Below are 16,103 nucleotides of genomic sequence, written 5' to 3'. Positions count from 1 at the left end.
ACTCAAGCTTTTTCTTTCCTTAGGGTAGAGAAAAGCAGGGTACAAAAACCAACTCTTTTTCATATTCCGTATATGAGGATGCCAAAGGAAGAGGCTGTTTTCAACACAAAATACTATTGTGTTATTGCCCTCTTTCACAATTTTATACATGTTTACTGGGGAGTAAGCCCTACAAAATTAATTAGATTTTTTCTCAAGTGTGGATAGCACTGTAGCCATAAGGAAAAACTGTTCATTGTTTTCAAACTTTTTTAAAAAGGGAGAACAACTGTACAAGATGGAAGAAAATATGGAAAGCCAAGAGTTTAACAGTACTATCCTATACATCCTAATACAACTATCCACTTCAAAGTATCCAAAGCAGAGATGCAGTTCTTTCTTTCTTTCTTTCTTTCTTTCTTTCTTTCTTTCTTTCTTTCTTTCTTTCTTTCTTTCTTTCTTTCTTTCTTTCTTTCTTTCTTTCTTTTCTTTTCTTTTCTTTTCTTTTCTTTCTTTCTTTGGTGTAACTGTTTATGATCATGTTGTAAATGGAGCTTTCAACATGAAAAATGAGAAAAAAGTGTAAACAGGCTGCCTTTGGCTACAGTCTTTTGCATTTTTACTTTGAAGAAAGTTCCACTGAAATAATACACCTAATTAGTGAATAAGTGGGTTTAGCAATATGCTTATGAAATCTTTTATACATTTGGAATGAAGCCTCATTAATGAACTGGATCTTCTTTAGATGTAAGTCCTTCTTCCTCTGGACAAAGGAATTGGATTAGAAGTCCTCAGGATGTATGGTTTAATTGCATGGGCCCACAAATAAAGAAGGGAGACTAAGAATTTAGGAGTGCTAATTTAGCAGTAGGACTTCCCCTATATGCCTTGAATGCCTCCTAGAGGTTTAGATTCAAGTGGGTAGTCGTGTTGGTCTGAAGTAGTACAACAAAAATTGAGTCCAATAGCACCTTTAAGACCAACAAAGATTTATTCAAGGTGTGAGCTTTTCTTTTTTGTCTGAAGAAGTGTGCCTGCATATGAAAGCTCATGCCTTGAATAAATCTTTGTTGATCTTAAAGATGCTATTGGACTTAATTTTTGTTGTCTTTGGGGTTTAGTATGCCACTTTTACTGGTCGACTGTACATGAATGTGTATTTTTGTACTCTACCAAGATCACACACACACATACACATCCTAACAATAATAGGGATAGGGATAATAATGCCATTTAAGTAATAACAGGCATTTCTTTTATGTGCTTGATAAGAATCTTTGATGAGCCTACCAGGCAGGGTGCCAAAGTTACTCTTGTTTTACAGCCTCTGTCTTCCTGTCTATCTCAAGAGGTGTTGCATCAGCCACTGTGCTTGGGCACCTTGCAGAACAAAGGCAATTGGTCTTACAAGTCAATTAATTCAGAACTAAGTTTAAATGCTCAGCTTATCTTAAGAGACCAGGGACATGGCTGCTTAGGTGATTTGGAAAGATGGTCATGAAAAGCTTGGATAGTGTAGGGTAGGCAGACTGTGGAGGTGTATAAACACATCCAATATAACATAAATTTGCCCCAAAGCCTGACTGATCATTTTGGGAGGGGAGGAATCTACCAGGTTATGTTTGGAAAAGTAAAGACAAGGGGGGGGGGAGTTATTTTCCCAGAAGAACTGAAAATTTGACAAGTTATTTTTTTCCCTCACTTTCCCCCAGGTTTAATTCGATTTATCCAATTGTTCAAACACACACAAGCTGCTCTTTCCTGTTATTGACACCTCGGGAAGTGAACCGAGGATATGCTGGGGGGGAGGCCATGCGAAGCTAGGAAAGCGAATCCCGCTATTCTTGGCTCCTTCCGCACCTTCTTTTCAAAGTCCGACCCCACACTCTCCGTATCGTGGGCGCTCCGTGCCCGCAGTTTTCCAAGCCACACGCTGAAGACAGAGCAGCGCTGATATTCCAAACTTTCGCCTCGCCGAAGCTCGCTGGAGGGCCAAGCCCGAAGGGTGTCCCGTGGGGAATGATGTAATCCTGATCAATACAGCGGGGCGGGTACTGGCGCAGGTCCCGGCTACGGAGCGGAGCCCGTATTGGAATGGGCATTAGTCTGATCGATCGGGCTGATAACAGAGCCCTATATAAAGCAGCGGGCTGCCTTTGCATTTCCCACCACCCCTCCTGAAGAAATTCGCTCCAAAAGCACCAAGCCTCAGCCCCACCGCCCCCTCCCCTCCGCACTCTCTCCCTCCGTGGGAACCTCTGCCTCTCCGCCTGCGTTTGCTTGGGGTTGCCTGGAAGGGAGTCCTCTCTCAACTGGCCGAGATGTGGCAGAAGCCTCTGGCTCTGGCGGGACTTTGCCTCGCAATGGTCGCCCGAGCCTTGCCTCTCGGGGATGCTGGACCGCACGTCAACTACGGCTGGGGGGAGCCTGTGAGGCTCCGGCACCTCTACACCGCCAGCAGGCACGGGCTCTTCAGCTTCTTCCTGCGGATCAACGGCGACGGCCGAGTGGACGGCACCGGCGCGCAGAGCGTGCACAGTGAGTACCAGCCGGGCTCCCCGCCCGGGGTCTCCAATGCCGCTTTTGGCGTGTTTGGGGGGGGGGGGGGAGAGAGTGCGTGCTTCACATATTTGGTTAAGTTTGTGACGTCCCGACATCCCTGGGGATCTTAGCCTGGAACGCTTTACGTGATGCGCGTGCCCGCGTGAGGCTTCCCCAAGGCGACCTTGCCTTGCCTTAGCCCCCGCCCAGGGAGAGCTTAACGTCGTGTTTTGTTTCGCTGCACAGGTTTGCTGGAGATCAGAGCCGTGTCCGTTCGCACGGTGGCGATCAAGGGGGTGCACAGCTCTCGCTACCTTTGCATGGAAGAGGAAGGGAGGCTACACGGGCTTGTAAGTTGCGGTTTGCGCCCCGATCTTGGTAATCACCGCCGGCAGGCCAGTAGCCCCGAGGAAATGTCTTGCGTGCATTCGCCTCACTCCTCCAGCCTGCCCAAGCCAGACAAAACAATAGCAGCCCGCCAATTTTCTCTTATTCGCAGGCAGCAAAGCAGTCTAAACACGATCACAAATTGGTGGAGGGTTGGAGGAGGGAGTGTTCCTCTGAAAAACGATGTTGTGTTGGCATCTCAGTGTTGGAAGACACCCCTCCCGGGGTGAGGGGTGGGGAGATGGGAATGCTACTTTGATTGATAATAACATTTAAGCGGGGAATACATGGCTGATCTCGTAACTATTTACAAGAACAAGGCAGCTAAGTAATAAAATGAATTTAAGCCAGGGAATAATTAAGGCTGTGAATAAAAGAGGGTCTAAAGAAAGAGTTTGAGCTTTGTTATTATTCACAGTGACACTGTCAGGACGCTTCCCCCTTTAATGGAATGAATAGAGGCAGACCCTGCCTGAGAGGGGGAGGGGGAGGAGGGCAACGCAGCATTCCAGGGATTTGAATACCAAGATTTTTTAAAATTTATTTTCCAACCAGCTTCAAGGGGCTCCAGGCTGAAGAGCTAATCTTTATCTCAGTTTGTCCTGGATACCACCCTTGAGGTAGATGAGGCTGAGAGATAATGATACAGCCAGGGCTGCCCAGTAAGCTGTCTAAGCAAGGATTTCAGCCTGGGTTCCACATGCTCAGATGTAAACCAGTTTCTCACACAATAACATTCAGGATTCCAGGGGGTTCTATGCACTGAGAGCTCTCATCTCCTCCCCCCCCCCCATTTAAATTCTATGTTTACTTAGAATTCAAAAAACTGAAGGACTGTTGAATCCATGTTCTTCTACTGGGACAAACTGGGCTGGATCATGATGATATTTATTGCATAGAACTATAACCCACATATTATCTTTTTACTGTTCAGATTAGGCATAGTGTATAAGGTTGCTCCTTTGAATAAGCTACACATGCAGTGCAATACTAAACAGTTACACTTTTCCAAGTCTATACGAGTCAATGGATTTAGGTGATATAGCTCAGTTCAAAATTGCACTACCAGCTGTCTTTAAATCTAATTGGTGTGGGGATGATATCTATTTAAGTAGACGAGTGAATATCTGAAAGAAATGCCAATTTCCAGTGCACCTGTGTCAGGTTTGGAATCCAATAGCTATTGTGTTTGTGGACACACCTCCAGATCTGGAACAACACAAGCTTGTCTCCAATTTTCATTTCAGTCAGTCAGGGCTGATGTCAACAAGGAGACACCTTTGAAGTTCTCAGAGCATGAGTTAACAGAACACCCCATTATATAAATCAGTGGTAGATTTTCCACTAATTTCAGTGAGGTATGAACTGTTCTGAACATGAGATTGCTTCAGTATCTGAAGCACTAACCTTCACTGATCTACCATGAACACATACCTATTTTAAAAGGCCAGACAGCCTTTATAGGGACACAAATAATATTTTCCCCTCCCATATGCATCTGATCTGTAAATCAGATACTAAAAACCTCATTGTGCCCTGCTTATTTAACTTGTTCCATAAGTGACAACTGTGACACTGCACTGCACAGGAAACGGGACCTAATAGATAAATTGCAGAGTTTACACTGATATTGGATCAGTTTTAAAGTGATTGCACATGTATAAGTAGAGTTAGGGACACCTGCTCTAGTTTATTCTACTTGCTGGCAATCTTTGCCAAAGTCTACTATGATTCATGTGTACAGGAAAACAATGTCTTAGGGACTGGACAGGTAAGAGTTCATCCAGGAGCACCATTTCACTTATCTACTAGGTTGTAGATGCAATCAGCAATACTTCTTTATTGACCAAGAGTTCAATCACCTCTAATGACCAAACCAGAATTAACAGCTGTAGTAAGGGAAACAGCAATGTCAAAAAAAGGCCTAGAACAACCTGAACTGATAATCAAATTCTTGACATAACAGTCTTTGTTCATTAGCAAATCCAATCACATGCTCATTTTCAAATGTTTTGTCTGTGTGGGAATGAAGCAGCTTTAGACTTAAGATGGTATTCGCAATTTCAACAGAAAGTGGATGGTTGCAACTTTTGTAATCTGTAGCCTTCACTCGGGCACATCTTGCTGCAGTCTCAATATTTTCTAGTCAGAGATCAATTATGGGTCACACTCTGGTGCATCTTTCAAATAAAACAGCTTTAACCTGGTGTCAAAGAAAGAGCATATGAGCTAAGTGACTGTAACTAGGGATAAAAGTTCAGTAACACCTTTAAAACCAACTAAGTTTAATTCTGGGCATACCTTTTGTGTGCATGCCCACTTCTTCAGTATCTGAAGCACTAACAGAGCCAGTTTGGTGTAGTGGTTAGGAGCGCGGATTTCTAATCCAGCTAACCAGGTTTGATTCTGTAGTCCCCCACATACAGCCAGCTGGGTGACCTCGGGCTCGCCATGGCACTGATAAAGCTGTTCTGACTGAGCAGTAATATCAGGGCTCTCTCAGCCTCACCCACCTCACAGGGTGTCTGTTGTGGGGAGAGGAAAGGGAAGGTGACTATAAGCCGCTTTGAGACTCCTTCGGTTAGAGAAAAGCAGCAAATAAGAACCAACTACTCTTCTTCTTCTTCAAATACATTGAAACAAACTTCCTCAAGTCATACATAAAGGTGGGCTGGGGCTGGGTTAGTTGCCAGGAAGGGCTAGTTACAGTCAAGTTATATAAGTAACTGAGCAATAAGTATACCAAAGATTGGATTAAAACAGTTGGTAAAACCTGTGGATAAAAGCAGATTAGCATGCAGATAATAAAAGAATTAGCAATAGTCTGTTGAATTTCCTCCAGGCTAGGCTGGATTCTGGAGATTTTTGGTTGAGGGATCACTTGGACATGAAATTTGGCATACCATGAGTGGGGATGTAGTTGTGAATTCCTGCACTATGCAGGGGGTTGGACTAGATGACCCTAGAGGTATCTTCCAACTCTATGATTCTTCTGTCATGGATATAACTGGGAGCACTGATGGCTTAGAGTCTTAGAACAGAAATCATGTATCCAGATACCCCCATGGTGATAGTGCCTATGCCTGAGATAATGGGGTGTCCTGGGTTGCCAGGTTTGTATGTTTAAGGGAGAAGATAAAAGGTACTTTGTTGAGGTTCCTGTAGTGTGTCTGAAAGGATCTGTTCCTGAATGTGCAGAGGCAATTCCTTTATAATCTTGTTTAGTTCATTTTTGGATTCCTGTGTGGGATATAAGACTAGTTGTTTGTAAAGAAGCAATATTTGAGAGTTGTCTTTGAGCCTCCTGGATGCAGTCTGATCTATTAATGATGATATGAGCTGTTCCACCTTTGTCTGCCTCTTTAATATCTGAATTGTTCCTGAGACTGTCTATGGACTTCCTTTCAACATGTTTGAGTTTCTGTTGTACATGATGTTGTTTGTTGGTCACATCGTTTTGGACTCTACTATGAATGTATTTGATATAGAAATCCAGTGTGGCATTGTGATCATCAGTAAGGGTCCATGTGTGGTTTCTTTCGTTCTTTCGTTCTTTTGTTCTTTCGTTCTTTCGTTCTTTCTTTCTTTCGTAGCTTCATTTTGATAGTTTGTGGTGGCCACGGGGTGGAGACTATGCTGGTTGCTCTGATGGATGATATCCGGCACCAGCTGGACTGGGGCGGTTCATCCTCGTACTTTTGATCTGTCAGCCGCATTTGATGTGGTCAACCATGAACTGTTGGCCCACTGCCTTGCTATGACCAGTATTAGGGGGACCACACTGAAATGGCTGGTCTCCTTTCTCCAGAATCGGACTCAGAGGGTGGCAGTGGGGAAAGAGTTATTGGATCCCATGGCACTTCCCTGTGGGGTACCACAGGGAGCAATATTCTCTCCCACACTTTTCAACATCTACATGTACATAGCCCAGCTGGTCTGGAGTTTCGGCCTAGGTTGTCACCAATAGAGATGGGTGCCATCCACATATCTTCTGATGGATGGATGGCCAGACTCCCCCCTGCTGCAACATTTGCCCAGCTGTTTGGAAGTAGTGGCTAGAAGGCTCAGGGAGAGCCATCTGAAACTCAACCCCTCCAACACGGAGGTCCTGTTGGGCAGAAGGGGACAGGATCAGACAGCATGCTTCCCATGTCTGGACAGGGAGCAACTGACACCTGTACCGACCACCAGAAATTTGAGGGTGATATTTGATGCCTTACCATGGAGGCTCAGATCATGAAGGTACCACATTTTTTCACCTGCACCAAACTCAGATAATAGTGCTATACCTGTCCTTGGACTACTTGGCCACATCAATCCATGCAATGGTCACTTCCAGACTGGGTTTCTGTAACTCTCTCTACGCAGGCCTACCTTGTCTTTGACCCAGAAATATTAGTTGGTACAGAATGCAGCTGCCAGGGTCCTCACTAGGACTCCTTGGAGGGTCCACTTTCAACCAGTATTGAGACATCTACACTGGCTGTCTGCTTCTGGATCAAGTTTAAGGTTTGGTTTTAACTTTCAAGGCTTTATGCGATCTGGGTCCTACCTGCGGGACCACTTGTATGCCTATGCCCCCCCCCCCTGCAGGGCTCTCCGCTCTGTGGGTAGGAATCTGTTGGTTGTCCCAGACCCCTGGGATATCTGCCTGGCCTCAACCATGGCCAGGGTCTTTTTGGCCTTGGCCCCAGCCAGGTGGAACAAGCTCCCTGAAGGAGCCGTCTAGGTTCCATGGGCCTGTAAGACAGAGTTCTTCCACCAGGCATTTGGTTGAGGCGGGGGGTTGACCAGAGTTTTGATCAGGGGTTCCACCCTATCTGAGCATCCCAGGATTATAATTCTAATTTAAGATCTGAATAACATTCTGGCTGGATTCAGCAGAGTTGGGTCGGGGATATTATTGTTCTGCCATCTTGCTTGTGGGATGTTATATGTAATGTAGTGTTGTTTTCATGGGTTTTTATGGGATATTGTTTTATAATTTTAATTGTAAGCCACAAAAGTCATAAGAAGTGGGATACAAATCTAAATCTAAATAAATAAAATATTTGTTCATCAGTGGGTTGGGGAACTAGTAGTTGTTTTTCAGTAGACTGTGTGATGGTAAGTGGTGAAGATGCTGCTGTTCTTTCTTGCTGAAAGTACTCCTTCAGACATAAACGGTGGATTAAAGCTTCCAGGTCCCCACAAAAGAAAGTACTGATTCCTCTGCTGGGCTGAGTCTGTGCTGTGAAAGGTTGTCTATATTGTTGGAGTTCTTGTTATAAAGATTAGAAGCCTGCAGTTTAGGAAGTTTTTTGGTTTTCTATTTCTTCAGCAACTCCAATTGAGAGTCATGGATGGCTTGTCTTTTCTTGTGGTAATTTTGCCAAGCAAGTTGATTCCTTATTAAAATGTCCATTTCTGAAGACGTGTGAATGCACACGAAAACTTGTACCCAGAATTAAACTTTGTGGGTCTTAAAGGTGCTGCTGGACTCAGATTTTGTTCTGTTGCTTCAGACTAACATGACTACTCACCTGAATCCCACTAAGGATACAGTTCCCCATTCTGTGTGCCACCCCTGGAAAGACCATAACCCTGGAAGCCACTGACCTAACTTCTAAAAGTAGAAGCATTCAGAGCAGGGAAACCAGAACATTAAAAATCCAGTCATGAGCAAACCAATCACTGTTCTTCAGGAGAGTATCCATCTGGTACAATAAAAGCAAGTGCGTTTGGCTTTTGCACCATTTCAGCATCTATGCACATAGAGAGCACCCTTATACCACCATCACACCAAATACTACCACTGTTGCCACAAAAACTACTTATCAGCATTTCTTTCTTGTATGGACACAAGAGCTTATTCCTTGAATAAAACCTTTTTGGTCTTAAAGATGCCAAAGAACTTTGTTTTGTCGTATGGATACTAGAAGTGAGTCCACTTCTAGAGCATTACTGGTTCTAGACACTGGTTTATGTCTACAGTATCATCTGAATAACAGCAAAAGGATAAACTGAGCTGGATATCATCAACATACTGAAATCTTCAAATTATTTCATTCAGCAGTTTTATGTGGCTGTTAAACAATATTAAAAAACAAGATGAAACTCTGCAGGTAGATAAAAAATATATAGCACAGCCTTCTGAAATATGCCTGTCAACTAGGCTCAGAAACAGTGATGCATTCAATTCCTCTCCAGTTTCTAAACCAGACAGGCAATCTAGACGAAAACTGCAGTCATGGTTATCAGAAGCCAATTAGAATTCTCCCCCAGTCCCTCTCCTGGCAGAGATTATTAATCAGCATAACAAAAAGCAGTTTCTGTATTAAAACTAGGCTAGGAATCTGAACCAAAATGGATTCAGCGTAGCCACAATGGGCAAATGTTGAATATTAGTAAAAAGGTGGAAGCTTACCACTCATAAACCAACCTAATTAATGTTCTTTGGCTGCAATAACTAGAATTCATCCAAGAGGTAATGCGAAAGCTTTAACAAATATATAATGTACTATATTTAAAGTGACATCTAAGTTTACATGTATTCTGTTAGGCCATTTAAAAATCTAGATTTTAACCAGTTAGTAAACATGTTGATATACTTTGTATAGATGCTAAACCAGTGGTCCCCAACCCCCGGTCCGGAGACCGGTACCGGTTCGTAGATCAGTTGGTAATGGGCCACGGCTCCTCCTTGTCCTCCTCCCCGGCTGCTGCCTCGGGGGCTGCCCTGCCACTCTGCCGCCGGCTCACCTTTGGTGCTCTCTGACAGCCACCATAGCTGGGGCTCCCCCTCGGCATGGCACTGCGCAGCTGCTGCTGGTAGCACCCCCCAGCGGGCGGCAGAAAGTCAGGGGCACCGGCAGGAAAGCAAGTGAAGCAGGGGCTCAGGCAGCGGTGATGTCCCTCGGCAAAAGACTACCCCCCCCCAGGCCTCAGTAAAATTGTCAAGCGTTGACCGGTCTACGGTGATAAAAAGGTTGGGAACCACTTTGCTAAACAATCTTGCATAGGTATAGTAAAACAGAATAATGTTCATGAATATATTTCTTTCGAATATTTTTATTGTCCATACTTGAGTAATGAATGCTTCCTTTTACTGTAATTAACTTTGTCAACTTAGTCTTGTTAATACAAGATTCAGATATAAAACATTTGGATTAATAATATAATATTACACATCATTTAAAGATTTAGAACATTTTACAAAATTGATACAGTTAATCGTAACCATTGCCTTAAATCCAGAGAACAGAGCCATAAACAGGCAAGACAAATCTTTCTACACACTGAGAAAATGCCTAGGTTTGCAGAAAGATCTGAAATCTAAAGATAAACAACCAAGAAGTTAACCCTCCACACAATAATAGGTTCAATGCCTGTGTTTTAAGGAGATGGATGTCTCTGAAATGTCAGCAGATATTGTGGGGGGTTGCTAGGCAATCACAACACTAGCCAGTCTTTAAGCCTTGGTTTTTAACTGTAAAAGGCAGGGGAAGGGCCTTTTCCAGGGGTATTTTGGCAATCACTGGACAACTTTATACCATACCATTTGCACAAGTGGCTCAGGTATGGCAGTGACTACAACTTGATGCCATGCAAGGCACCAGGCCCAGTGGCAGTCTTCACACAACCTGCACAACTTGGCTGGCCAAGGAAGTGGCCACACACTACTCACTTAAGTAACTTGCTACTACACTTGGCCAGACTTTTCCTAAGGAGAGGCTACCAGGGAACGAAAAAGAAGAAAAACAGAAAGCCAGTGTAGTGCAGTTTGGAAGCTGTAGAATGGGTGGTTGGAGAAGAGTTGCCTGAAACTCAACCCCTCTAAGATTAAGATCATGTGGCTGGGAAGGGGGCAGATCAGGAAGCGCATCTACCTGACATGGCTGGGGTACAACTTAACATTGTGTCATGTGCTAGGAATCTGGGCATGATCTTGGATGCCTCACTTACTATGGAGGCACAGATCACAAGAGTAGCATGCCTGGCATTTCTGCCAGACAATGCTACTAGTGCTCTACCTGTCCCCAGAACATGTAATGATCACCTCCAGGATTGACTTCTGTAGCTCACTGTATGTGGACCTACCCTTGTCCTTGACCCAGAAATTGCAGCTGAAACAAAATGCAGCATCTAGGGTCCTCACTGAAACACCTTGTAGGGCCCATATTCAGCCGGTGCTGAGACAGCTGCAAGTTGCAGCCTGGATCAAGTTCAAGGTTCTAGTTCTGACTTTTAAGGCCCGTCGCTGTCTAGGCCCCATATATCTGAGGGACCACCTATCACCTTATGCTCCCTGCAAGGCCTTGTGTTCTGTGGGTACTAACCTTTTCGGTCCTGGCCCTGACCTTGTGGAATTTACTCCCAGAAGAGCTAGGAACCCTGCAGGAGTTTCCATGGTTCTGCAGGGCCTGTAAAATGGAGATCTTCTGCCAAGTCTTTGGTTGAGGCCAGGGCACGGGAGATCCCAGAGACCCCTCAACAACTAGAACTACTGGCAACCCTGGGGATTGGGGCCCTGAGGTAGGGGCAGTTATGGGAGTTGGAAGAGGGCGGGGTATTTTTCTCATCACTGGAGTAAGTTGGGATTTGGGTTTAAGTTTTTTTATATTTTTATATATCAGGTTTTTATTCTTATTGTTACCCACCGACAGGCAGTTCCGAGAGCAGCAGGTAACAAATCTAATAAATAAAAATAAAGTGTCAGGCCAGGATTTGGGAGACCTAGGTTCAAATCCCCTCTCTCAAAGAAGCTTGCTAGGTGACCTTGGGCCAGTTACTCTCTCTGTTAACCTAATCTATCTCACAGGGTTGTAGTGAGGATAAATTGGAAGAGAACATGGTAAGCTGCTTTGAGTCCCCACTGGGGGAGGTATAAATGAAGTAAATCAATAATTTAAAACACTGAAAAAGGGGGTAGATATGAGAAAAGTTGTTTGATGAGTGTTTGTTTGATGATGACAAAAGTTGTTGGATGATGAGAACAGAAGAAAGCAGAGAAAGGGGAAAGGATATGAAGCACAGAAAGGGGAAATAGTAGGGGAAAGAGGTAGAGAGGGAAATGAAATGACCCCTGCAAGTTCTTGCAGGTTTCTTGCTTATGCACATATATTAACTATCATTTCTTTGTCTTCAGCTCCGATATTCTACAGAGGATTGTTCTTTTGAAGAGGAAATGCGTCCAGATGGCTACAATGTCTACAAGTCAAAGAAATATGGTATTTCTGTCTCCTTAAGCAGTGCCAAACAAAGACAACAATTTAAAGGGAAAGATTTTCTTCCATTGTCTCATTTCTTGCCTATAATCAACACTGTTCCTGTGGAGTCTACAGATTTTGGGGAATATGGTGATATTAGACCACCTCTTGAATCTGATATTTTCAATTCTCCTGTTGAAACTGACAGCATGGACCCCTTTGGCATCACTTCAGAAGTATTATCAGTGCAAAGTCCCAGCTTTGGCAAATAATCAAGGTTCCTTTGCTTTAGTTTTGCTCAAAAACAAAAGCCAAACCCACAGCCTATGATAGAATACCTAGCAAAATATGGGAATGTCTTTAGGTGTAGAATTACCCTTGTTCATCAAGTGGACAATTACTGTGCATTACTAACTGCAAGTAAACTTTGTTCACAAATACTTCTAACAATTCTGCAAAAAAAAGTCTAGGGAAAAAACACCAACCCTACAATGGTATTTTAAAAACTTTTTCTTAAGGAAAGCTGTTTAATTCAGGAATGACAAATATGCATCTTGTGTAGGAATTTCTTCTGCCTTGGAGGTGTTTGGAAGGATAAGATCATGAATATTTTACTTTACTACTTCATTATTCTTTTATTCACCTCTTGAATCCTGATGACAATAGCATTGAGGAATAATGTGATACAATTCATCAATGTGTAAGAAACAAAACTAGTGCAACTGACTAAGAAAAGACATACACAAAACCCAGACATGATTCATTAATTTATTCTCATAAATATCTGCAAATGCTTTGAGGAAAATTAACCATGGAATAACAATTTCTATCCTGAAAGGTTGCCTGATTTAGAGCTGGCCATTTCGTCCCAGTGAATGGGATAGACTTATTTTTCAGTAATCCAATGTCTGGTGCTAAAAGAATAATCAGTTTTTCAATTTTCACAATGTTTTTCATCATGTAAAAGAGAAAGTAAGTTATTTTTATATACTGAAAGACTGACAATGCTCTCCTAAACAGCTATACTCAGAATCTTACCCAGGTCTGTTCAATGGAGATGAATCCCAAAAAGTGTTTTTTTAAAGATTGTACTGTTACAGGTACAAATATCTGCAGCTTTAAATTTCTTGAAAAGTATTGCAGAAAAGGCTGCTGTCCTTCTGGAATTACCAAATACAAATGAACGTGTAACCTATTATATTTTATTGTGCTATATGTAGAGGAAGAAAAACTAGATCTCTTGTATCTGATAAAGAATTTTGTGTAATTTAAAATTTGCATATTTCTTTAGCAATTTGAGTTGATCAAACAAAACCCAACTTATTTGTTTTGTACCAACTTTTATGTATATATATATTCAAAAGTTTGGACTTTTGATCAAGGCCACTGATGTTAGTGCCATGAACACAACCGGCTGAGTAATCCTTGACTTGAGGGAAATATATCTTGCTGGCATTGTTTTAAATCCTGTTGATTTGCATGCCAATGGATAATACAATGTAGCAAGCAATGTTTTGTGAAAAAATTGTATATAAACTCATTTAAACTAGCTTGAGGAAAATTTAGAGAAGTCATCTTCTGTAGGGGTTGCCAACTGACCTAAAGGGGAAAAAATCTGTCCTTTTACTAGAAACTTAATGGGTGGAAACGGGTAGTTGAAGCTTTTATGGCATTAAAGTAAATAATATCATCTCAATAACAGCATTCAAGTATGCCTCTGAAAATATTTTTTCCACTCTAGGCAGTTGGTAATCCTAATCTTGAGACACAACATTTTCCTAAAGGTTCTTGTATAAAGTAGTATTGCTATGTACAGAAAAGTAAAGAAAAACATTATTTTCCTGACTCAGCACTTCATTGTCAATGCTATATTTATAAGTAATTTATTAAACACATACATCTGTTTATTTTGTTATTGTATTTATACTCAAATTTATATTTATGCATTCCAATGTGGTCTCTTTTTTTAAAAAAGTCTTTACAAATGTAGTAATTTTTGTAATCTTGATAATGCTGAGTAGAAAGTAAACTAATTTTGTATATAAAATAGTTGTATCTTTAGTGTGTAGCATTTTTAAATTAATAAAATATAGTGAAACAATGAGTGGTCTATATCTTTCTTTGATACACTTGAATGATGACATTCAGCACCGTGATTATTCACACTCAATAACAGGAAATGTTGGATTTCCTGACCTGAAACAATTAAGCAAATTAATCAAATTTGCACATATTTATTATTCATTTTCAACCAGAAATTGCAGATCAGTTCAATTTATTCAGTTCAAGCTGATAATCTGAACCACAATCAACTCCTGGTCTTGTTTTTACTGACTGTATAGAACTTCTCCATCCTTGGTTGCAGAGCACATAGTCAGTCTGATTTATGTGTTGACCGTCTGGTGATGTCCATGTGTAGAGTTGTCTCTTGGGTTGTTGGAAAAGAGTGTTTGCTATGACCATTGTATTCTCTTGACAAAATTCTACCAGCCTGTGCCCTGCTTCATTTTGTACTCCAAGGCCAAACTTGCCTGTTATCCCGGTTATCTTTTGGCTTCCTACTTTAGCATTCCAATCCCCCATGATGATAAGCACATCATGTTTTAGTCAGGTGTGAGTTGATGGCAAAAAAAGGAAGATGGTTTGATGATTCTGTCCTGGATGTCATTCATGTTCTTGTTTGATCAGGAATACTAGGAGATGTTGCCTTCCACTGAAACAAATCTCAGACCTAAATTGGAAATCAAAAATGGTATTATCCTAATGGGGAAGAATGACAAGTGGAAAAGAGAAAGATGCTATGGGGAACAAGAGTATGCTCCTTATCTAATGATGGCTTCAGAAGTTATAAGAATGGTGTGGTGGTAGCTAAAACATAGGCTTACATGAAGCAGAGTTCTGCTTACTGTACAGCAGGTTCCCAATATGGTGCCTGGATCACCTTTACTGGCGTAGAACAAATATTTTTTAGAAAATGGATAGGGACAAGAAGGGGTTTTTGTCCAGCAGGGCTTTTGATAGGCCACTGGAGATCTGACTGGCTGTACAGATTTTTTTTAACTCCCTTTAGCTGCAGCTGCCACCACACCACAAATCCACTATATGACTAACAATAATCTGTGTGTATGCAAGAAAATATTTTTAAACTATACATTCATTTAAAAGCCAACCATAGGACAGATAAACATTGAAAACATAAGAACCCAAATATTTTAATGTTTATTAAAGAGTTAGTTACTGAAACTTAACCTCATATTTGTAATGCAGGTACAACTTCTTGATTTCCTTCAAGTTATTGTAATTAAAGGAAGTAATGGTCCAGACCAGAAAAAATATGGCTAAGCAAAGAATGCTTAGAAAAGAAGGGTTGAGTGTTCCAGGAAGTCCTAGGGTGCCCTAATTCCATGGTTGACAAAGTACAGTCCTAAAGAATGAGCAATAATTATCCACACACACTGCGCTTACGGCTTTCTTATCTTCAATAGCCTACGCAGCAAGAGAAGTTTTGAAAGTGCTTAACTTGGTATGGATGCTATGGTGAGAAAAGTTAGTCCACTGAATGCAATAGGGTTAGTGAACAATGACAGTACATGGGCCACTACTTCTCATGCACACAGCAGCAAATTAGCCAGGTCTCAGAAGTTAAGCAAGACACAGGTAGCCTGGGCATTCCAGGTCAGGGCTATGTACACTAGTACATACTTTCGTTGTTGTTCTGACATGGCTGGCTACAAAACTAAATATACCCCCAAAAGATATTTATTACTTTATGTCTGACATGCTGATTACCATGTTGAGAAAGTACATCTGACTATCCTGCTGCTGTCTGGATGAGATTTCCTGTTGTGTCCCCAACTGCTCTCCCCCACTCCACCCCTCCCATCCCTGCACATGTTCTTGCTTCTGTTTCTATCACACTCATTAGGCACCATAATATACAGGGGTAAATAATCAATATGCAGATGACACCCAGCTCTGTCTGTGGATGAATGGCCTGTACAACCCCTG

General features: G+C 42.0%; 1 protein-coding gene across 1 annotated transcript; it reads left to right on the top strand.

Annotated features, from left to right (window-relative positions):
- Nucleotides 1-2,090: 2,090 nt before the first annotated feature.
- FGF19 (fibroblast growth factor 19) lies at nucleotides 2,091-14,166 on the top strand. Its single transcript, XM_077322079.1, has 3 exons — nucleotides 2,091-2,517; nucleotides 2,767-2,870; nucleotides 12,035-14,166. Exons 1-3 carry the CDS (start codon nucleotides 2,301-2,303, stop codon nucleotides 12,365-12,367), a joined length of 654 nt encoding a protein of 217 aa, XP_077178194.1. The 5' UTR covers nucleotides 2,091-2,300; the 3' UTR covers nucleotides 12,368-14,166.
- The last annotated feature ends 1,937 nt before the right edge of the window (nucleotides 14,167-16,103 follow it).

The sequence above is a fragment of the Paroedura picta genome, chromosome 2, assembly GCF_049243985.1.
Source record: "Paroedura picta isolate Pp20150507F chromosome 2, Ppicta_v3.0, whole genome shotgun sequence".
In the NCBI taxonomy this organism is placed as follows: domain Eukaryota; kingdom Metazoa; phylum Chordata; class Lepidosauria; order Squamata; family Gekkonidae; genus Paroedura; species Paroedura picta.
Note: the sequence above shows the minus strand (reverse complement) of the source record. Positions and strands in the feature narration are given on the sequence as shown.

Coding starts and splice junctions, on each gene's coding strand:
- FGF19 (XM_077322079.1), top strand. CDS start 2,301: ATGTGGCAGAAGCCTCTGGCTCTGGCGGGACTTTGCCTCGCAATGGTC. Junction 2,518..2,766: donor CGGCGCGCAGAGCGTGCACA/GTGAGTACCAGC, acceptor TTCGCTGCACAG/GTTTGCTGGAGATCAGAGCC. Junction 2,871..12,034: donor AAGGGAGGCTACACGGGCTT/GTAAGTTGCGGT, acceptor CTTTGTCTTCAG/CTCCGATATTCTACAGAGGA.